At 38.9% G+C, this 22,639-nt stretch overlaps 2 protein-coding genes across 3 annotated transcripts; both read left to right on the top strand.

Moving 5' to 3' along the window:
• The first annotated feature begins 40 nt into the window (after window positions 1-40).
• Window positions 41-2,194, top strand: LOC144631680 (myc proto-oncogene protein-like). Its single transcript, XM_078490174.1, has 3 exons — window positions 41-192; window positions 322-878; window positions 1,138-2,194. Exons 2-3 carry the CDS (start codon window positions 335-337, stop codon window positions 1,725-1,727), a joined length of 1,134 nt encoding a protein of 377 aa, XP_078346300.1. The 5' UTR covers window positions 41-192; window positions 322-334; the 3' UTR covers window positions 1,728-2,194.
• A 3,175-nt stretch (window positions 2,195-5,369) lies between these two features.
• LOC144632597 (uncharacterized) lies at window positions 5,370-9,993 on the top strand. Of its 2 annotated transcripts, none has more exons than XM_078491276.1 (3): window positions 5,370-5,817; window positions 7,084-7,634; window positions 8,619-9,993. In XM_078491276.1, exons 1-3 carry the CDS (start codon window positions 5,795-5,797, stop codon window positions 9,041-9,043), a joined length of 999 nt encoding a protein of 332 aa, XP_078347402.1. In that variant the 5' UTR covers window positions 5,370-5,794; the 3' UTR covers window positions 9,044-9,993. The 2 variants fall into 2 exon arrangements, with proteins under 2 accessions (XP_078347402.1, XP_078347403.1); XM_078491277.1 differs by lacking the exon at window positions 5,370-5,817 and adding an exon at window positions 6,026-6,965.
• Window positions 9,994-22,639: the final 12,646 nt, after the last annotated feature.

Raw genomic sequence — 22,639 nt, forward strand, 5'->3', positions numbered from 1 at the left:
GCCGTCGCATTGTTTGGTTTTCAATGAATGGACTTGAATTAGCGTGAAGTGTAAAACTTTTCGCATTTGGTCGCTGAGCGTAGTATCGATCGTTTGGGAGCGTTCACTGCCGGTGAACAGCACCATAACTTTAGACTTCGTCACAGCGAACAGAAGTTTTTACGGGTCAGTGCCAAGCTTATCTTGAACAAGGTAGGAGATTGATATTGTTCGCTGTCTTGTTGACTGATGATTTTGATTGAAAATATAGTTTTTACTACACACACAATCACGCGAAGTCATCAGTTATGACTCAACACTAATTCAAGTTTGTCTCTGTAGTGTGTTAAAGATCATGGCTATGTCAGTGAGTAGTCTTCTCCTGGAGAGCTTCAGTAGCGACTTTGATCCTCTTCAGCCTTCGCTATTCAAGGATTTAAGCGATGATTCAGCAGACTTGAAAACCAAGACTAAAGACGCAACGGATGATCTATGGAAGAATTTTTCATTTCCGCCGACGCCACCAATTTCACCGGCTTGTTCGCCCCCGTACGCCGCAACCGACGAGGCAAGAGAACAGCCAGTTTGCCATGGCTTAGCGGACGAAGGACTCTCTCTTGATGAAGAATGCTCGCTGTATTTCCAAGCCGGCGACCTCAAGGATATATTGATTAAAGACTGTATGTGGAATGGAGCGGCGTTCGAAAAAAACGCGGACAGGAAGCAGCAACGAATGCATTCGAAAATGGAACGCGTGCGACTCCTGTGTCAGACACCGCCACTGAGTGAATCTGCGGCTAGGATTTTGAGCGTTGATCCGTCAGAGATCTTTCCGTTCCCTCTTAGTGCAAGCCCGGCAAGTGATCTGCGTGAAAACATCGAGGAGCAATCGGATTCCGGTAGGTATAACAACTTATTAGATAAATAATAAATGTTGAATCGCTCTGGCTGATTGAGTCTGTGTTCACCGTGTTCGCCGATCTATGACGGCAGTAGACATTGATCCCTCCGTTCCCATTCATTGCCTCGATTTTTTTGTGCCCCTTCGTTCCAGGGTCGCGACTGTTTCAAAAATATCCCAGTCAATATTTTTCTGTGACTCGAGAAAAATGTGAAATTATTTTCTAACATTCTTGTTTGTTTTTGCAAACTTTACAGAAGAAGAGGAAGTCGAGGTCGATGTTGTTACTATAGAAAACTCAAGTAAACGGGAGCAAGACGAACCTGATGAAATAATTGAGGCCGAAAGTGAGAAAAGTTGTGCAACAATCGACGATGAGCCAGCGACGAGTCAACCGTGCTCGGAAATATCAAGCTTAGAAGACCAAGACCCTGACGACGATGAGAAAACCGACCTTGTGGGCAAGATAAGAACACGTCGGCATAGGAAAGTGTTATCCACGGACGGATTAAATAACCGTGAAGGAAGGAAACTTGTTAAGAACATAAGCAGTTCTGGCGAAAGCGACGAGTCGGAAAACGACAGCGAATTCACGCGCGCGACTCACAACGTTTTGGAACGCAAGAGAAGGAACGATTTGAAATTGAAGTTTCAAAAATTACGAGACTGTGTACCGGAACTGAAGGACAACGACCGGGCACCCAAAGTGTCGATTTTGCGAAAGTCTTGGGAGTTTATAAGTCACATAAAACAAGAAGAAATCAAACTTGCGGCCGAGCTGGAAAAACAAAAGAAAATTAACGCTATGCTGTTAAGAAAGCTTCTGGCCATGAATCAAACGAACTAGACAGTTTCTACAATAGGACGCATTATTTTTACGCCGTTTTATCTACTCCCAACAGGGGAGTTTTTTTAAGTGCCTTTCTTAAGGTAACGATTTTTTTTTGGGAAATGTTCATTTGATTTTCTTATTATTCACACCGGCGCTCAGATCGTAAATTATAATGAATTAACAATTTTGCTGTGCAATATTAGTGACGCGAGTTTTTTCGCAAGAATTGAGAACACACTTATGCGTAGCAGTAGTGGCATAGCACAGATGTATAGACACACACAGTTAGAGTTAATCTTGAAGATACTGATTGTAAATAAGGTTATAATTGTGCTGTTTCAATGCGAACCGAATTGAAACCGGCTTTGTACACGCTTGACAAAAGCATTAGAATTTCAAGTAGAATGACAGAGCAGTAGAAAGCACTATTTGTGGTAGAAAAGCCATTAAAATCAAGAATAAAAATCAAAATTTCTACTTTACACTGTTTATTGAATGTTGAGCTAAATACCGAAGTAAAACGATGGCGTTTTTGTCGCGGAAACGACGGAGTAGCGCGTTCTTTGTTTCGGGCTACTCTCCCATTCAAAAGCTATGACACTCCTCGAATGAATGAGCTACACATTTGCATTTGCCTGTTGACTCAAGCCAGCCATAGACTAAACTGCATAAATTACAAATCCATTAGCCTATTACCTGTCTTGTGTCGCAATGAATTAAAACTGTTGGGAAATACAAACTAATCGCTTCCAAACGACTCGACAAACCGCAGCGTCTGTTTATATCATAACACAAATTAGTACGCGCGATGACTTTATGGCATAGACAACTTCTGAAGTCATTCGTATAAAAAACGACAAAAAATAAACTTCCCTTCAGTGAGAAGGCTGTGTGTTTTAACATGTTACCCGTCGCACAGTTTACATTCGCAACTTGACCTTAACAAAGGAGTGACGAAAATTTTTGTAAGTTGAATTGTTTGGCAAAGTAAACGGAAGAAAACATTGGAAAAGTTTGTCGCGACCGGTTTCATTTGGCGCGCACTTTATTTATACGCGAAAAAAGTAACCCAAACGTGTATTTAATCATTTATAGTGAAAAGACATTTTTAACGGACGTCTAATGTCTCCTTGTTTTTCATTAAACTTAACGCTTCCTCTAGATGTCAAAAAGCGGCGTTGTTAATTTTAATACGTTCATCTTGTCTGACGTTGAAAAATTTCTTTTCCATTATAAGCAGCTAGCAACGCTTAAAAATGAATTAAACAGGCTATTAAGGTTTTTCTCTCGACAAAATTTCACACCTTTGAGAACAATTTGAATTCAATCGCGAAAATTGGGCAATATCTTAATGGTTTGTACAAGTTCAACAGAACTCAAAACTTCAAAATTGTTCTTTCCCGTTCTTTTCTGTTTTCACGTCTTTTTAATCATTTCAAGAGATCAAATTTAGCGTCAGATCAATCTAGCCTGTGGCATTAATTATGCTCAGATGAATAATTGCAATTTTAACGTTTGTAACACAAAATCGCCCGATAACAAAGTTAATTTATAATCGCGGGGTGCTGCATCGAATTTTATGCCTTGCGCCAGACAAGCGCGCACTAGCTCACGGGCGAACCATTTCATCTTAGCTGATTTCCGGCCATATTGGAAGAGTGTTTACTTTGCAAGTAAGTAAAGAGCTTCCAAGGATTGTGATGCAAATGTATTTGAAAATGTTTGAATCTAGGCAGGTGTTCGTTTGAATGGTGCAAAAATAGATCTTTTGTTTACCGCAGCTGCCCCTGGCTGAATTTCACCGCTTATTACACAAATTACTGCTTATGCTTGAAAGATTATCTGGGTTTATTAGTTTAGTTTCCATTGCGGCTTTGTAGCCAGTAAGTTTTTGTGGTAGAGTCTTGGGTATTTGTAATAACGTCCATTTAGACAATTTTAATTTCATTTGTCTAGCTCGCAAGAGCGATAAATAACGCTTGCGAAAGATACATTGATATATGGCGCAATTGATTGCGCAAAAAAACCTGCTGCACTTAAAAAATCTTCAAACAAAAGAAGTCAGTTTTTTTCCTTATCCTGAGGCCTAAAAATTTATTGATTGTCGAGAAGGGCTATTTTATATTATACTATTATTTCTTTTTCAGTCCAATATTTTTTACATCTTTTTTAATCGCGACCTTGGAATATTGTGCGGAAACCAATTGTCTGTTGATATTACAGATGTTTTGATTAGTACGGAAATCTATACATATGAAAATTATTCCACACTAAAGTAAAACAACTGTCTTAAATCCACAGGTTGCCTTTATATATACTGTGATCGTACACTACAAACCAAATTCCTTTAGATTAATTTGCTCAACTGAACCCCTGCGCACGAAGGAAAATTTTTTTTTTTGACGCGACATATATTTTCATTTTTCATCTTATGTATTTTTTTATTATTTTGAAAATATTCGTCTTTGCTAGCCATGAAGTTAAATAAGCCTTACAAGTTGCGTTTAACTTTAAATTGCACAAGTTCAGCTTGCCTGTAGTTTTAAAGTCCAATTTATTTTCGGCGAAGATTCCATTGAAAAGTTTAATAATAACCACTCAGCAGTGTTTGAAGTACGTTAAAAGAGCATGACACCGTCCCGTATATTGCATGAGGCAAGTTTTGATTCATTTATTAAAGGGAAATAACAAAATATAGATGTGTTAAGGGAAGCGATGATTTATTTCCGATCGAAACGCGAATATTAGCATTGCGTTAAGCTCTCAAGCAAAGATTGTTATGCTCCAGTTAGCAAGGACCAGCTGCCTCTAAAGTACGAGTTTAATGCCCCATTCAAGCTGTCACTACGCCGTGTAGATAATTTGCTTCCCGCGAATAAACATTTGTTCTTGACTATAGACTTTCGCAATAAAGAGCGCGCGCGCAATTTGCATTTGAAAGGTTTTCATTTAGATTGATTGACGGCGTCCTCCCCGCGCGTGCCAGCCGTGCGACAACAGCCGCAAACAAAGGGCTTTCCAAATCCGCATCAATGCTTCATCCCCTGAGGCCAAATCAGGCGAAGTTATTATTTTGAGAGCTGGCAAATTCGATTGTTGTGGTTAATGTTGGGACCACTGCGATGTAAATGCTCTTTTCTTTATGAGTCATTTCGCGCACAAAAGACTTCGGCTTGACCTTTGAAGCAAGATTGTTGTTTGTTGTCCTAATGCTAATGTCCTAAGCGAGATTGTTTTTGGTAGTCGCTGTTTACGCAGGAATCCAAGCGTCTATTTGCTGAAAAATAGAGACGCAAGCAGAAAAATGATTTTTTTTCCATTGCCATAACAATTTTCTCCATTCCTAGTCCCAACCTGCTCTTTTGGCGGGAAATTTAGCCCGTAATTTGTGGTATCTTTCAGCGCGTGCCGCGGACTCGATACTATGATCATTAGTGGACTAATTAGTAAGACACGCGCCGGTACGTCATTGACACACGAACAGCACTTAACACCCCCCGAAAAATTACCAAATCTTCAAAATTAATGGAGGTACTGCAAATATTATATCAACTAGGCGATGACAGCACCGGAACTCCGTGATTGTTAAAGGGGTCGATTTTATCACTTGAGTAAACACTGTAAAGGGTTAAAGTCCATCGGCACGCACAGCATATCAGGGCGTTTACCTCTTCATAAAATTCTGCCTCGAAAATCATCACAACCAATACGACCTTTATCCATTCCAGCTGAGATTTTAGCTGTTTGGGTTTCGACAAACTTCACGGTCGTTGCTTTAATCATTTTAGCTGTTCTCTTTGGAAATTGGGTGTGTCGTGTTGTATTTTTGTCAGTTCCAATTGTTTTGTTAACCTCTTGTGTTAATCCTATTCATATGCAAGCAGGCTATCAACTGTTCACCCTGCAGCCGGCCAGTAGACAAGTGGATACGTGATTAGCACGCCGATAAATCTTGAGAGCTCGTTTATAAGACGCGTGCGTCGTTTATTAGACATTATATTTTAAGCCATTAGCCCGGATCACCAACAAGATATCCTGCTTGCAGTTAACTTCATTGGAAACCCAGCATCAACACAATCAAAATGTTTGCAGCTACTAGTACATTGTGAGTATCGGCATTCTGGTATTTTGCATTAACCGTCTTAATAGCTTCAGTATTTTCATTGTGCCCGTTTTTATCCGAGTTCAAAACTTCTAACGCCTCGCGAGCGGATCCTGTTGTGTTTTAGATAATTTCACACAAAGCTTCAACATACTAATATAATTCAGCCCGAATTTGTTTGTGAAAGTGAAATTCGTAGATCTTGAAAGAAGAATTAATAACAAAATGCTATCAAGTTTGCATTTCTGAGCCCGGCGTTCAAAGCGCAGCATGAACGAAAAATATCGAGAAGTCCTGTGAGAGGGCGTGTTTCGACCTTTCCAAAAAAAAAAAAATAGGTAGCCACTTTTTTTCCAGGGGACGAAAAAACTCATTAAAAACATCAGCTGTCGATTTACTATTTTTGTTGAATCATGGGTAATTATTTCGATTTCTAAACATCTGTTGGAAGTGTCCAAACTACCTGCAACTTTTTTTTCTCCGATTTGTCGTTGTCATAGCGGTACCTCTCTTGCCTAAGATATTAGACATTCCTATGCGCTTATCGCCCTAGCGAGCACACATCAATATTACGGTTACTCTTTGATGAGAAAGTTTTGACGAGTAGCGCCTTTCAAAAGTGCAGTGTTCACTAAAACTCATTTGGAAAAGGCGCTGGTTCCCTTTTTGGTGCCGTATATAAATGTTTCTTAGCCAAACAAAGGGCAAAGCAGGTCCAAAGACATTGCTACAGGTCGTTCGCTTGTGAAAAACTCTAACAAAACATGAATATTCAATTTTGCGTAAATCATCCGAGTCCTTTATTTCAGTGATGGTGACTCAAAAACCTGTAACCTACAAGTTTTGTTTGTTAAACCTAGGAGTAGAATTCACAGCTCACTGCACAAGTGAAAACCAAACCAATACTGCAAGATAACCGACTTGCGACTGACGGCAAATTCAAACGAACACGCGTGTGACCCACGCTTGGCTCTCCAGCAATACGTGGGCCGGATTTTGATGACTTTATGCAAATTTGCCTTTTGTGATGTGATCAGTCCATTCATTGATTCACTCATTCATTTGAAGCTTAACGTGAAAAGCGGCTGGTCGGTTTGAAAGCGGATTTTTTTTCTCCTCACAAATCTCACTCGCGCTTGTCCAATCGCTTGGTACGTAGTGTTTAAGTAAACAGGCAAGCGTGCAGATTTCAAAAAGCAAAAAGAAAATGTGTACTTTGAATGGTGGCCAAGCGCATCCTAATAACATGTACGTTTTTTCCAATAACAGACTGTGTTACGATATGTTTTTTGACGAGAGACTACGCGGCCCTCAGCCCATGGACTCCTCCGCGCCCCAAGATGTCATCGTGGAAAGTATCTCGGAAGATCTGTATAACCCCACGATACCCAACGACGACTTTTGGAAGAAGTTCGCGCTGCCGACTCCACCGTATTCTCCTCCTGAAAACTACCTGCCCCAGACTGTAAGCTGTAAACGGAATTTTCCACCGAGGAGAAACGGTCTTCAAGTCGTCCCCGAACCGGAAGATCTGAGTTCGGATTTACCACTGGTTTTGTCCGACGCAGAAATGGAACGACTTACATGTAGCACGATAGATGACGATTATATCTGGCCAGCCGGAGAACACGACTTCGATCGAGTGGAATCACAGAGGTTTCAGGGCAATCGAGTTGTGCTGTCCGCGGCGTGCGTAAATGAACGCAGCGCTGAAATGGCGACAGAACATCAAATGATGAGAGATCTGCCTCCCTTTGTAGCTACGGTTCCAAACCAAGATCCCGCGCTTGGCCCAGATAGATGGCACGCACAATTCGCAGGTAAATATCGCGCTTATTTCATTGAGATATCGAAGCGTATAACATTGTGGTAGGGAAATTAATCGAACTACGTCTAGTAATTTTTCGACTGCGCAATTTCACTTTCGAATAACAACTATCACCCCAAGAGAGAAGTTTCATTGACTTTAGTAGCTCTTTAAACTTAGTTTGGTTTAGTTTCACAATCAGGAATAATGGGGTCATTTAGTTTGCTTTTGTCGCATGTGAATCAAGAAATTTGTTTTTGAGTAGAGGCGCGCGACAAATTTTCTCTTTGAAACGTTCCTTCCTTAGTAATGTAACTAGAGAAGGGACAGCCTGGTTGTACAGCCACAATAAACAAGCTGTATGAACAAGTGACTTAATGTTGATCACTGAACCTCGTTATTAATTGAGTGTTTAAAATGCACGCTTTGTGGTTTTAAAGACGAAAGTTTTATTACTACTTGGCTTTGTTTATAACTTGTTGCAGATTTTCACTTCACACTTTGGCGCGTTTTTTGGTAAACTTTGAGCAAATGATCACAACTCTTCGAGTCGCTTTGGACGTTTTCAAGTGATTTGGCGTTAGAAAATAACTTTACAAAAGCTTGAATCAAGATTAGTGTTTTCGGACATCTGATATTTTCTTTTTTGTCAAATAGAATACACAATCTGTCCTATGACAAGGCAGCTTTATGACTGGCCCGGTGCTAATTAAATCTTTTTTATTTCGAAAACAGAAACGCTTCGAACAATGGTTTCAAGCAGTTGAAAACATTCGCTTTTGATTCGCTATAAAATAAAAGTTTGCCATTCCACTATTAATTAGTCAAAGAGTATCGAAAACTTATTTGCCAAATCTAGAGGCAAATTAACGTTTATTACTCACTTCGGAGACATTTTAATAATAACTAAGTTACTTTCAATTTAATTTGCAAACTTTGCTCTGTTGCGCAAAGCATTTTTACTAATTTTGCACAATTTTGTTCTTCTTGTTTTCAGTGGAGAATCCCGCGCTCAGACTAGCTCAACCACCAGGCGAAGAATTTGCCCATCAACGGTTTGACTGCGTTGTGTCCAAAAAACCGCGCAAGTCGAGAAGGTCCAGTCGACAAGATTCTCCACCGATGGAGGGAGACGATTCAGGGGAAGACAACGAGACAAGTCGAGCGACTCACAATGTGCTAGAACGGCAAAGGAGAGAAGACCTTAAATGCCGTTTCCAGTTTCTTAGAGACAGTATTCCCGATCTTGAAGATAACGATCGAGCGTCGAAAGTTTTAATCCTTAAAAAAGCGCGGGAATACGTTCATCAGTTGTTTCTAGAAGAGGAGCGCTTACTCGCAGATAAAGAGTTAGAGCGCCAAAGGCGACTAATACTTCTAGAGCGTCTAAGCTGCCTACGGCAAGGTTATGGCGTCATGTAAAATAACTGCTCTGCTAACGTTTAGCTATAGTTTTTTAAGACGTACAATTATTGTAAAGGCAAGGGAAAATCGCATCGGGCAGATAAGAAATTAAGATTTTTTACATTATATATATTATTGCCATTTCGAAAAACGTGATTGTAGCGCATATAAAAAGTCAATACCCAGATTAATACGCAGTTTATTACTATAGAATAAACTCGATTGATAGTTATAATTTAGCCAGTCGCTAGTGACATGTTTAATAATTGAGTTGACTGGAGTTTGGTTTTCAAAATATCTTTCGCTCTCCAGTCTCGCAGAGATAAATCCAAATCAGAGATCTCGTTCAATCGAATAACCTTATAACTTTCCATCTAGGTCACTTTTAAAATTACGCTTACGTTTCCTATAACTTATTTTTTACTTTTTTACCTCAATGTATTACTAAAAGTAATGTTTGTTTGTATTTTGCATTTTTGCCCGTTAAATGGGAAAGAAATTTAAAGAAGTGCATCTTCGTACAACTTGGCTCGACGCCTGGTGTTATTTTTGTTTTCATACAAAATCGAATACGAATATAAATTATATAAGGAGGATCTAAACATCCATTCGTTTTGCAGGGAGCAGAAAATACACAAATATCTATTTTGAACTTTCTCTCCCAATACCACACATATCTGACGCACTTCGCGAAAGCATTTTTTACAATGAAAGATATCCGCATTTTCCTCCAGCAAAGTGCCGTGTAAATTAAGTTTAGAGAAGTTCTAAAAGAGTTTCTCAATATTTGTACAAAGAAATCACTGTTGATGTTAATACGAACAATTCATTGAGATATTTTTGTTCAAGTTAGTGATAAGTCCTGACTGAGATATAAGGTTAAATAACCTTTACTTGTGTTTTATCTGTACATGAAACAATTTTGTAATGAAACCTTAATGCCTTGGAAATAAACAGGCTTGAAAATGCGTAAACTTGTGTTGAAATTAATCTTTTTAAATAGATGTAACTCTGTGATACGAGACTACAAGTTAAACTAATGCTGAACAGGTTAGGTTAAAAACGAACGAGTTGTCAAAAATTAATCAAAGTGACAACGGAACTTCGCGCTGCTCTAACTGTGAGAGTGACATTGTAAGCTTTAGAAAGCTGTGGAATTGCGAAGCAAATTATTTCGTTCGTAGCAACCTGGAGTAACTTAACAATACAGTTAAGTTTATTTTGTCGTCGCCAGCATGGATGTTTCTTATGGCAGTCATAGTGTGACGGAGCGTAGCAATTTTTGCTAAACTGTTCCAATAGGAAAGGGCGAGGGAAGTTTGGCGGTTGTTTCAAAGCAGTGCGCGCTCAGTTCAGAAAGATTCGAAATCAGATCCGTCTGGTTTTCTTTTGTTATTGTGAGAAATCAATATCATGAGCGGGCTGAGCTGGTAAATCTAAAAAGATGATTTTAAGATAAATCTCCTATATCAGGTATAAACTGAAGCCCAAACTATCAAGCGGGCCGATTTATCTTTGGAGTGCCGTGTTAAAACGCAGCAGAGCAACAGTTTTAATTTCGTGAAATATTCATTTCATTGAGATGGCGGAACAGTTTAGAAGTCATAACCCAGCTGTCGTTTTTGATATTTTCCCAGCAGTATGAAGAGTAATAGTGTATACAGACAGAAGCTGCTTTTTAATGTGCCGTTCTGTATTTTGAAAATGTCGACGCCCTATCTGAAAAGCGTTGAGCCTGGTTTTGCTTATAAGGCGAAGGCTTTCTGAGTTTCACCAATTTACTTGGAACAGAAATTGCGCAAACTTAAGAAACGCGCGAAAAGAGTTTAGTCGGTGTAAAGACTACGAAACTATGAAATGGAAGCGGTTTAAGTTCTCGTTTATTTTCAGTTTTCTTTTTAAGGCGGTGAAGTAAAGAAAATTTTTAAGATTGAAATAAATTATCGTGCACAGAAATTGTTCGGTTCCGCGCGCTTCAAAGGTCTTATATCAGACAGTTAATATTTTGAACACAATAAACAAGGATTACATATCAACTAAATTCTGTTTTGGACAAAAAACCGCGCCCAAGTTTTCTGCTTATATTTGATTGTCGTTTAATCCGGTAAACTAACTCGTACTGGCGTCTTAGCTCCAATTCAAATGCCATAATCAATTGCCCGCAAGCTTTTATTATTTGACTTTTGTGATGCGCAGTCAAAACAAAGTTAAAACTCAGCTGAAACAAGCAAATGGAATAGTGTAGACGCCGAGAGCTAGAATCGCGTCGCGCCGTATGGGCCGAAAATTCTTAAACCACAAAATAAAAATATCTGTCCACTTTCAAAAGTTCTTTATCAAGACTGATGCCCTTTGTGATAAATTACGCGGACTACAAACGGTTTGTTGCTATTAGTTTCGACCCAAACAGTTTTTTTTATTTTGTTTGGAAGCGCCAGGCGGGCAAAGCCAATGAAAATCTTTTGTCTTCAAACGGATGAATGCGTTTTCTACCTTATTTACAGTTAGCTGTGCAAAGCTTCAAATCTACAGCAGAAGCGTCTATTATCGGCTCGAAGCCGCGAAATGTAACAAATTTACACCAGTTTTCTATCCTAAGAGAATGAAATGTTGTGCTCATCTGCACCTATTGATTGACTTTGTGATATAGTATTCTCTCAATGACAATCCTCTTTCTTCGAACACGTGTTCTTTTTCCTAATTATGACTAAGAAGAAGCATAATTATGCGGCGAGACAGTGGGGTGTTTCAGATTAAATATATTTTCACGGGCAGATTTTACAATTTAATTTAGCACCGATGTTGTATAAAGATATTTACGCTGAGTGCTACAAATGAGCGCGTCACCATGTGAAAATACTTGATTTAATGGACCTCATACGTGATATTGAGAATATCAATTTTATCAACATACTTATTAAGGCTTATCAACTCTAAACGTTGCCGGTATCGGCCATTGCGTGCTTTGATATCATTTGCTGATCGTGCTATATCGTGTTTTCGTGATTAAAGCCTTCAGTTCCCGCTCAATTTATTAGCACGAATAGCGTGAGCATGTCAGATTAATAAATTCGATGAGGTTAGTTAAAACGCAGGCTTTTAGCAAAGTAATTAAAATGTGTGGCTAGTAGCAACGGTCTCATTTTAGTTGGCACGCAATATGTTATGTGCCTTTGTTAAACAAATCTTGTGTTTCCTCTTTTGTGCTTCAGCTGTAATTACCTGTCAAATACAAATGCTTTTAGTGGCCGACATTTCTTTCGCTTTGCCAAGCAATCAAAGAACCACAATGGAACTGAAAGGGAAAAAAAAGACGCAAAGTCGCTCTTTCGATACACCGTCGATCTGAAACGCAAATTGTCATCTTCTCGTTTTTCTTTTCTTTCGCAGGTTACTTTTATAAATGTAACAAACTGTTTAAAATCTTAGTTTGATTATCTGGTTGTCATTGCCAAAATCTTGCTCATAGCAAGCACAGTTCTGGGAAATGTTAGCGCGCGCTTTTCTTTCTGCAGGTTAAGATTAAGTCCATTGTGCGCAAATGAGTCATTTATTTCAGACGGCGGGAAAGTTGATTTGTATTGTAAAGCATTCTCTATGTGACATTTTTGCTGACTGTGTTTGCTGGTGCCCTATTTGTGCGCGGTTTAACCAATTTCATTTTTCCTTCAATCGCGTAACTGATATAGGATACTACAAAGTTAACCCTAACTGCAGTAGGTTTGAGTTTGGTCTAAAAAGACGCGCACGCAAAACAAAATACAGTACACCGTTGGCAGATTGTAATCGTGTGCGTGGGATTTTAGGCGTCGTGCGCGCACTTAAGCCTTCGGCTCTTTCATTAATCTTCAGACGTTTTAGCGCGTCATGCTATCGATGATGCGAAAGATAACCAAAAAGGGCGTGACCCGGGAACAATTAAGCAAGTCTGAGAAATTGCGTTCGACTGTTTTCAAGTCACGTTTATTTGCGTGCGCTGACAAGTTTGCAGACGCTATAATACTGCAACGTAACATTTGTTTTGCTAGTTTCAGTAATCCGCAAATACCAAAATTGATAGTGGTTGCAAAAACAGTTTCTCATTGTTTAACGGCTGGTTTTGCGTCTGAGAGCTATCTTAAGTGTTTTTCGCTTTCCCGGGATAAGTACCAGTTATGAATAGGCGGGAAAAACAAAAACTTTCCATTATTTATCACGCGATGATTTTGCACTTTCACTTCCAACGGCGCCCAAATTCAAAATTGAAATTTTTTTGCTGATTTCACTTTCTGAGATATCGAAACAACGCTGCATAAAAGTAATGTTCTTTATAGCTTTCGTTTGCATGATCACAAACTAGGGTTTCAGGTCCACTTGCAGGAAGAACCGCATGTATTGGGTCCAAGTTTGACTCCTGTTTTATGAATAGCACTTGAAACTAACCGTTTTAAATCATTGTATTAAAATTCAATAGATGTTGAGAATAACAAAAAAAACTTCATGGGAAACTTTAAAACGGTGGAAACCCCACGCTGAACTTTAACCGTTCGCCCCTTTCCGTCTGCAATTTGTAGTCAGGCTGCTAAAACAAATTAAATACCGCTGACAGTTAAGAAAAATGTAACTTTAATTTAGCCCTGTTTAAGCTCCCCAACGTTTCTATCAATAAATCTGGAACGAGTAAAGACTGCCGCCCATTTTTCAAGAATTTTTTTTTTAAAGAAAACCGTGTTATTTCAGTTCTGAAATAGTTTACGTTGCTCGTTATCGTAGTTTGCAACAGTGATTTTTAAATGCGTTTGTTTTGTAGCTAAGACTTTTGTTTTCTCGTCAAAAACAATTTATGCCAGTATACGCACGGCAGAAAACGAACAAGTTAATGGCTTGTCCTGTTGACATAGAGACTTCATTTAACTCACTAAAGTATGTTTTGGACTTAGTTAAATGATGCACGCTTTCCGAGAAAGAAAAATCTAAAATTTTCACACAAATTCTTATGAAAAACATGCAAAGGACGATCGATAACTGCAGTGATTTCTGCTATTATTGTGTCCAATATTGCAAGATGCGCCTTAATTACTTACTTACTAGCTTAGAAAGCGCATTTACAGCGCACGGAATCAGCGTTTTATAACTGCACACTTTATTCATTTAAGTGAGCTCTCAAAACATAACTAAAATGCACACTTTATTGGAGACAAAGACGGTTTGAAAGAGAAGAAAGACAGAAACTTTGCCAAAGAACTGTCTAGTAAGCTGATACGGAAAAACCAAACTAAAATCAATAGCTTGAACACAAGTGTCATTAGAAGATTATTAGCGAATGCGGGAAAACAAACATCAATGTGAGTTTGATTTTTTGCCAACTCTGCGCTAATCAGTTAAATTGGTTCGGAACAGCCTTTCTCTGGTTACTGACAAGGTCAAGCAAAAACACATGCAGCAAAATTCATTTGCAAACAAAGTAGCGCACTTCATAACTAATAGTGGGCGACACCTATACTATCCTTGCGACTGATAACATCAAAAAGGAACGCGTTGTTATGCAGATACAGAACCAGACAAAGAAAGTCGTGGACTCAAGAACGCGCCATCAAATTTTCAGAAATAGCATTGAAAGAAATGTAAGTTAGTCAAAAGGATAGAAATTATATTCCTAGCCGAAACTGAAAGCTTCCAATATGATATGAAGCACGGATAACTTGTGGAGTGTTTTTTTGACATGTACGTGAGCGTGATTCATTTAGCCCAAGGCCAATTATCAGAGAAACAACACGTACCCTTGTTAACTTGGTTGCTCCCAAATATTGCTACAAAAAATTTGACTGGTTTACATGAATTACTTGAAGTACCGTATTCGTGATATTAAAATCTTAATCTTAGGTCTGTGTTTGGCACCTTTAGTGCGTCAGGTTTTAAGGGTCGATTAAGGGTGTTCTGTTTGAATCGCCTCACAAGTTTATCATCAAGCATAATACCTTAGTAAAGAGATGTGTGACTACAGTTTCCAGTTAAATAAGCACACCATATAAACAGGTGCATGTGTGTGTGTGGCTCTGTCGTTTCTACAACGCCGGGTTTGTTTTTGTGCGCAAGTAGATTTTCCAATCCTGAAACAAAATCAAACTAAATTATTCTGCTTTAAAGAAACTAGACAAGAACAAATGAAAAACGAAATAAAGAAGGTCAAGGCAATAATGCTCGATTAAAATGCGCGCAAATCAAAGCCAGTGACAGCGCACTTCCTACACAATGGATGTGCAGTATCGAGGTGGAATCATGCATTCATCCGTCATTTCTTTGGGTAACTAAAGTGCATGCCTTATAAACCGCAAACCATATTTTGGGTGTCTTGTCTCTTTTTCGCTGACTTGGTACGCAATTCCATCAACTGTTCTAATAGTTACTTTTAAAACATAAAAGGAATCGCGCGCCATCACAACACTTCAAGCACTTCCTCGATCGTGTTGGCGAAACCTTGGAATTGCTGCCAATATCCGATGCGCGAACTTTCTATAACCTTTTTAATGGATGTCTTCCAAGAAAAAAAGGAAACTCGCGCCATCAAAGGCACTTAAGACAACACTTCCTCATACACGTTTCTAATTATAACCAGAGAGCTTTTTCTCGGAATCAACTACCGATATCCGATTCAATTGCGAACTTCCTATAACTGTTTTATTGGGTTTGTTCCAAGTTAAAGGAAACTCACGCCATCAAAGGCATTAAGGCAACACTTTCTCAGACAAGTTTCTACCCAAGAGTCTTTAGCTTGGTATCAACTACCGATATCCGATTCAGAAACTTTTGGGTGTGTTCCAATTAAAAGGAAACCCACGCTATCAAGGGCACTTAAACAGCACTTACCCGCATTTATTTCCGATAATAACTCGTGATTTATGTTGTTACTTGAATATCTTTATGAACATTGTAAACATCTAGTGCGTAAATTTCCGCTAACTGCTTAGCTGTTGTTCAGCGCAGGACGGGAATTTTTAGCCTGCAAGTTCTGCTTCGATGCCTCCATCGACTTCCGGTACACTACATATATACAACTTTTGAAAATCACAGCTGTAGGCCCACTGTCTAATTTTCGATTTTTATACAGGGACGAGAAGATGGACGTGTTACTGATACACATCACAGGAATTGCGCGCACTTATGCGGCACGAATTTATTAAGGCAGCGTGCGCGTTTCCAATTAAGTTGCTGTGCTTTGTAAGACCTGTAAGTGCCTTTATACACGGTTCCTGTGTCAGATAACATTGCTAACGCCAAATGATATATTGTTTTCAGTTTTGCCCTTTTTACCGTAACAGCGAAGCCAACTATAAATGCACTTACAATATAAGTACAGTAAATAATAAAGATGGTAAATTTTAAGCTCGGTAATAAATAATGAAGATGAAGTGTTCAACATGACTAGAGCATGGGACAAAGAAAAATTCTAAGTCCCCGTAGGGAATCGAACCTATGGCCTCCCAGAAACGGGTTGGGTGCTCTAGCTAACCAACTGAGCTACGAGAGACTCGTTGTGAGCTATGGCCATTTTACTAGGTTGATAAGTGACACGCGTCCTGCATACTGCTAGGATCAGCAATGTCGAATTCACCAAGTTTGTAGTAAATAATAAAGATGGTAAATTTTAAGCTCGGTAATAAATAATGAAGATGAGTCATGTTGAACACTTCATCTTCATTTATTCAATATAAGTACACTTACACTATAGCAGTCAACAGCGTGCTGGAAGCAGCATTGTACAAGATTAATTGTGAACAGATTAATGGATTCATTCGATTCCACGTACCCTCACCCCACTTCCACTAAAAATTTTAACTCATGAAGTAGAACTACAGAGAGATCAGGCAGTATCAAAGGCCATGTCTATCGATTTTGGTTCGTATTTAATCACTGCCTTAACAAAGCGCTTTTCACTACTTCACCCAAGACTCTATTCTCTGTCATCTTCAATAGCCATGGTTAAAAAGAGGATCAACTACTTTATCCTCTCTTGCTATGATACGTTGTATAAGTTGTCATCTGGCGTCTACCGGTTGTCTCACTCTGAGGCCAGCAGCAAAGTCAGTGCGCTGCGTTAACAGACTTTTGTGTACGCGCAATAATCTTCCCGGGTTTGGTTCCATTGCAAACCAGTTACGTCCAAGCTGGTACAATTCAAATTTGTGGAATGCTAACTGAATCGATGCGCAGATTCTCATACGTGATTATCTAATCATGTCGTCTATAGCAAGACAATTTAGAATCGCTTATGCTCATTGAATGTTGCGACTACACAGAATAAACATACTGAGCTTCAAAATGTGTGCGCATCATGCATTATAGCCTCACCTGTGTACTCTCAAGTTGAAAAATCTTGTTTACGTCATTTTATTTTCATGTTGAGCAAACTTTGCGATCCAAAAATTTTATGTTCTTTTTTGTTCAGGTACGAGAAGAAGAAGTCGTTTCTTTTTTGTTCAGAAAAGCTAGACAGAACAACTTATATTGAAGCTTTTTATTTTTTCCAACCAACTTCCGAAAAGCAAATCAAAAACGCCGTGTCATCGTTTTGTGTTCTTGCTTGGGCAAGAAATTCTATTTGGGAAAGCGCCTTGCTCTCCGTCCACAGTGCCATGTTCTCCGTCCAAGCTTAGGAGTAAAAAAGAAAATACCAACTAGTACTGGCAAACTGTTAGGGCAGCCTGATTCTTCAGTTACAACAAAACTTCACTGAGTTATTGAACGGTCAAGTGGTGCGAGACACGTACAGTTGGAATACATGGGTGTTGTTTTTTTGTGTTATGGACCTTAACCTTATCGTCCGTCAGTTAAGACAAAGGTTAATAAGTGTATACTAATTCATTTTGTTGCTCTGTCTAAAGTGCCTGCGTAGTGTATATAAATGCTTCAATGAAAAGTGAAGCTTATCACAATCACTTTTCACAAACAGGGCTGTTACAGATTGCTAGCTGACTAGCCAGTTATCGACCGCATTTCATAAGCCCGGCGTATCCAATCGAACGTTCGGTAATCGAACACCAATCGTTCGATTGGGTTCGGTAATCGAACATAATCACCGAACAGTCGACAATCGAACAAAAACGGATTGAGTTCGATTGTGTTCGATTGGTTTGTTTGGTTCGAAAATCGAACTCACAGCAAAATAGATGTTCGATTTTGTTCGATTATCGAACCCAATTCGAACGATTGGTGCATGTTTGATTGTGTTCGATTGATTTTTGGTTCAATTTTGTTCGATCGGATCGCCGGGATAGCGACGCAAGCCGCACGAGTCCACTGATACAAAGATACTGAGAATTGACACCAGCACAAAACAAACCTTGACTTTTTCTTTCGTAACTATACCTGTCACAGAGAGAAAGAATGGTCATTAAACCACTGATAGTTAAACAAAGTTCTCTTTGTCCCGGACGAAATTAGAAAAAACTTGCTTACAACGCATTGAATTTCAAAGGGAATAATGCCCATCACGGCGGACAATGCTAGAAAAAAGAAATTTAATTTTCCCCGACGCGATGCTTTTTCTCCCGTGGAACAAAGTCGTTAAAACAAAAGATTTAGATGCTGTTCATTCCAACTCCTACATGTGTGGTTGCTTGGGTTCGGTACACAATGGCCGTGCAATTATAAAACCATTGTTATTTTTCTTTAGTTTCAAGTTCTTTTTTTTAGTTTGGCTTTATTTCTGCTGGTAAACATGACCAAACAACGCTTGCTCATATAACATCTGTTCTTAAAGACAATTTTCTTGTTTAAAGAAAGGTTGACCCAAGCGCTGATTTCATTAAAAGGTTCCATCACAATGGAGTCAGTATTGAACGGTATTTAACCTGAAAGCAAAGAAAAATTTCACACCATAGCTAGCGCTTGCTTTTTAAAACCCAACGAAACTTTTGTTGAAAGTTCCGAAAGAAGTTGTTTACCTGTGAGTCAATTAGCCGAAAAAATATAAAACCGTATGAAATTAGCATGTCCCGAGAGCTCTCGCCTTACAGCTGAATGGAGTTTGAAAACTACCACCGTCGCTGAAATCGATCGAAACCCCATGGTGTTTCTTCAATACATTGACAAAAAGTAAAAGAGATTATTTCAAGTCACAATGATATTATGCTCGAAAACTACGTTTGCATTCCTAGTTTTGAATTCATAAAGGCATCTTTTATTCTTTCTCTCTACCCATTGAACATTTTACTCAAAAAGGCGTCTTGTGGTACTATTCAGGTATTGGATTTAAACAGAATCGGCTATTAGTGCATCTTAATAGTTCTAATGGCGAGTTTGCCTCTTTATGTTATAGAAATATATTGACGATGGACAGTGAAAAAAACCATCACAAATATCATTACACTTTCCCTAAATTGCAAATTTTGAAACGTTGTGCTGTATTTTATGGGATTAATATAACTGTTACAGTTTTTATCACGCATTTGAATCCATGCACAAGACGCGGGCGAACTAGTGAAAAAAAAACCCGTTGACTCTTGCAGGTTTTTTCTCTTTTCTGATATTATTATTCCACGTGGTGTATTGACTCAAAAGTTAAACCTTAAAAGAGAAAGCGTTAAACACTATAAAGATGCAATTGTGTGAAAAAGAAAAGGAAAGGATCCATTGTTATTTGAATTTAGTAGAAACTCAGCTGTGTTCATTGGAAACCGCGAATCTGATTGGTTCCCCACGCCGCCGAAGAAAGGCGCGCGCGAACCTAAGCGGTAATTTCTGATTTTGTCTCAAGTGCACAGAGGAACGCAACCAGAACCCAAACATAGACTACCGCCCCGCATGAGCGGCCCAGCGCGCCTCGTTGACTGCTCAAGAACCGGGCCGAGATTGTTAAGTAGTATTCAACTTCTCTGATATGTAGGGAAACTACGACAAAGGCAATACCTTAACACAAGTATCAACAATGATTCGTTTTCTTGGAGCATAATAAGATTGTCCTCGCGTTTGCATTTCCTTTCCTTTTATTTTATTCAGTAATATTCCATCACAAAAGAGGAGATGGAAAGGGAACCCAGTTAAGTTAATCTGCTTGTAATTCAGCTTATAAAAATTTTCCCTATACTAGTTTTTTTCTACTGTGGACACGGTTTTGAAAGCTGTCTTTTTTACTGAAATTGCATTGGACGCTGTTTCTTGTCAATAGTTATTGTTTCAGAATTAAGTTAGCATCAAATGCGATTCCTGTTAAACAGCACTGGGGCAACCAGAATGTTTTTTATTTGCCTTCAATATCGTTTAGGGCCTTTGAAAGGGATTTCAATTTGTGTAAACTAACACAGTTTGATCTTTTCGGATTCTCTAGCTGAATATGTAACAGGCAGAAAGTTTTGGGGAACATAATCTATATACTCAAATTTAGGAGATGCTCTTCCCTTTTTGAAAATTCTAACTGACCTTTCTTTTTCTTACCCACAACGGCATTTTTATCAGATTAGACTTGAATGTTATGAAAGTCAGAGGTGACATTTCACTAAAGAAAACTCCGGTTTTTCACTCCATTAATCCGAATCCAGCAGATGACGTTCTCGTATCCTACCTTAGGGGATGGAGCGGCTTGGGTGAATTCAATCCTAGGTTATAGTGCCAAGGGAAAATTGAATTCTAACAAACTAACATCGTTTCCATCCGCCATGCAGCAGAGATGTCCGCCTTCGAGGCGCTGTCCATCTTGGAGCGATGTCCGCCTTGGAGAGGTGTTCATCTTAAGGCCTGGCAAAACGAGGAAACTGCCGAAACATGTTTCCATACGTGTTTCCTCGATTTGCCATGTTTCCATGCCGTGCGGAAACACGGAATGTTTCTGCCGTGAAGCAGAAGCAAATTTTGCTTCTTGGAAACAAAAGTGGACGCTGACAGATTTCTGAGAATGCGCATGCAGGTCATTATTTCTGGACTCGCTCAACGACGCCTGTGCCCGGAAAGGAGAGTTCAGGGAGTGGACTACATTTAGGACAATCAAAACAACAAATATATTACGCTTAAGGCCAGTTTTCCATACACTGGGAATTTTACTACTGGGAATGGGATTTAGACAAAAAATAGGCTGGGAAATGGGATTTGGGCAAAATTTGGGCTGAGAAATGGAACCCCTAGGCTTTTATAGATTGTGCTCCTAAAAGTGGCATATTATGCTACTAGCAGTGCTCAAAATTTTGCCAAATTATGCAAAAATTATGCCAGAATTCCCAAATTATGCTTCTGATTTCCGAAATTATGCTCACAAAATGACGTAGATTCTATACATAGAGGTGCGCAATAACGACACCAAATTATGATGTTTTTTGAATAAACTGTTGTTGTAAATTTATTTGTGTTTATGGCAGTTTATCACGGCCGTCAGCTGTCCAAATTAGCTGCTCGCATCTCTAAACCGTTTGTAAAATGCCTCCAACGACTTAACAATCACAATTGTATAGCTAAAACACGCATTGCAAGAACAAACTACCTAAATTTCATTTATTTCTGTAGAAAGTACACCATATTTACTACATTTTATGAATTTATGTTCCAAAAAGTGCTAAAAATTGCTAATTATGCCGTGGCAGTGCTCGTTTCACAAATTATGCTTTTTAGCTCCAATTATGCCAAAAATTATGCTAGCACAATCTATAAAAGCCTAGGAACCCCCCCTTCAGGACCCTCTTTAATTTCTCAATCTTGTCAAGAGTGCCTAGCTTTTTGTCTCTCAGAAACCTGTCAAATCATTTTTGTTGACCAAGGTTGGGCCTGTAAAGTAAATAAGCTTGGGGTCTTTCATTCTCGTCCCCATAGCCCTTTTCGTTTCTCTTAGCCAACGGAGCCTTGGCACCAGGAACGAAGGGCTCTGGAGACAAAGGATTTTTTAATTAATTCAATTTTTTTAATTTCTGTTTAAAACAGAAATCTTTAACGGAAATCAAAAGCGCCATGACTCTCCCACACAATATATAAAAACATTACGACTGCATACATAAAAGACCGGAAGTCTCAGAATCTAGGACTGACAATCCTATGTCTCCAGAGCGCTTTGTTTCTCGTGCCAATAGCCTGCTGGCGAAGAGAAGCGAAAAGGGCAATGGGGACGAGAATGGGGCGTCTTTTTAAAGTCATTTTCCAACACTGCAAACGATGTTTAAAAGCCGTAACTGGCATCTACTATTAAATCTTTCTTCTTCCACGCTAATTAAGTTTTACAATTCCATTACAGTGGTTGTATTCACTGAATAACGTCGGCAGTACCTTTGTAATACCAAATTTGGCTTAAAAATAAGGGAGGAAATTTGTACTATGGTGTATTAAATGGGGTGCTTCTACCTTAAAGTGATTTTAAATATTTTATTTTGATTGCAACGGAAACTAGTAACAAGTTGTGGGGTTTTTTTTAGTAAAAAAAAAAAATTATATATCTTATTTTGCTTTATACGGCTACGTATTTATGTTTCAACCAATCCCTATAATTTATGCAATTTCTTTTCACGTGCATTGTTCGTTCCCTTGGCAACGTGCCAAACAGACCATAACAAGTAAATAATCGGCCCTATTGATTGTGGTACTCGTTCTATTTAAATTTTTTGAAGCGATATCTTGAAAGAAGGATCAGAATGCTTTGATATTGGCAAAATATGAGCGTAT

Source organism: Oculina patagonica, chromosome 12 (genome assembly GCF_052425735.1).
Source record: "Oculina patagonica isolate OP01 chromosome 12, crgOcupat, whole genome shotgun sequence".
In the NCBI taxonomy this organism is placed as follows: domain Eukaryota; kingdom Metazoa; phylum Cnidaria; class Anthozoa; order Scleractinia; family Oculinidae; genus Oculina; species Oculina patagonica.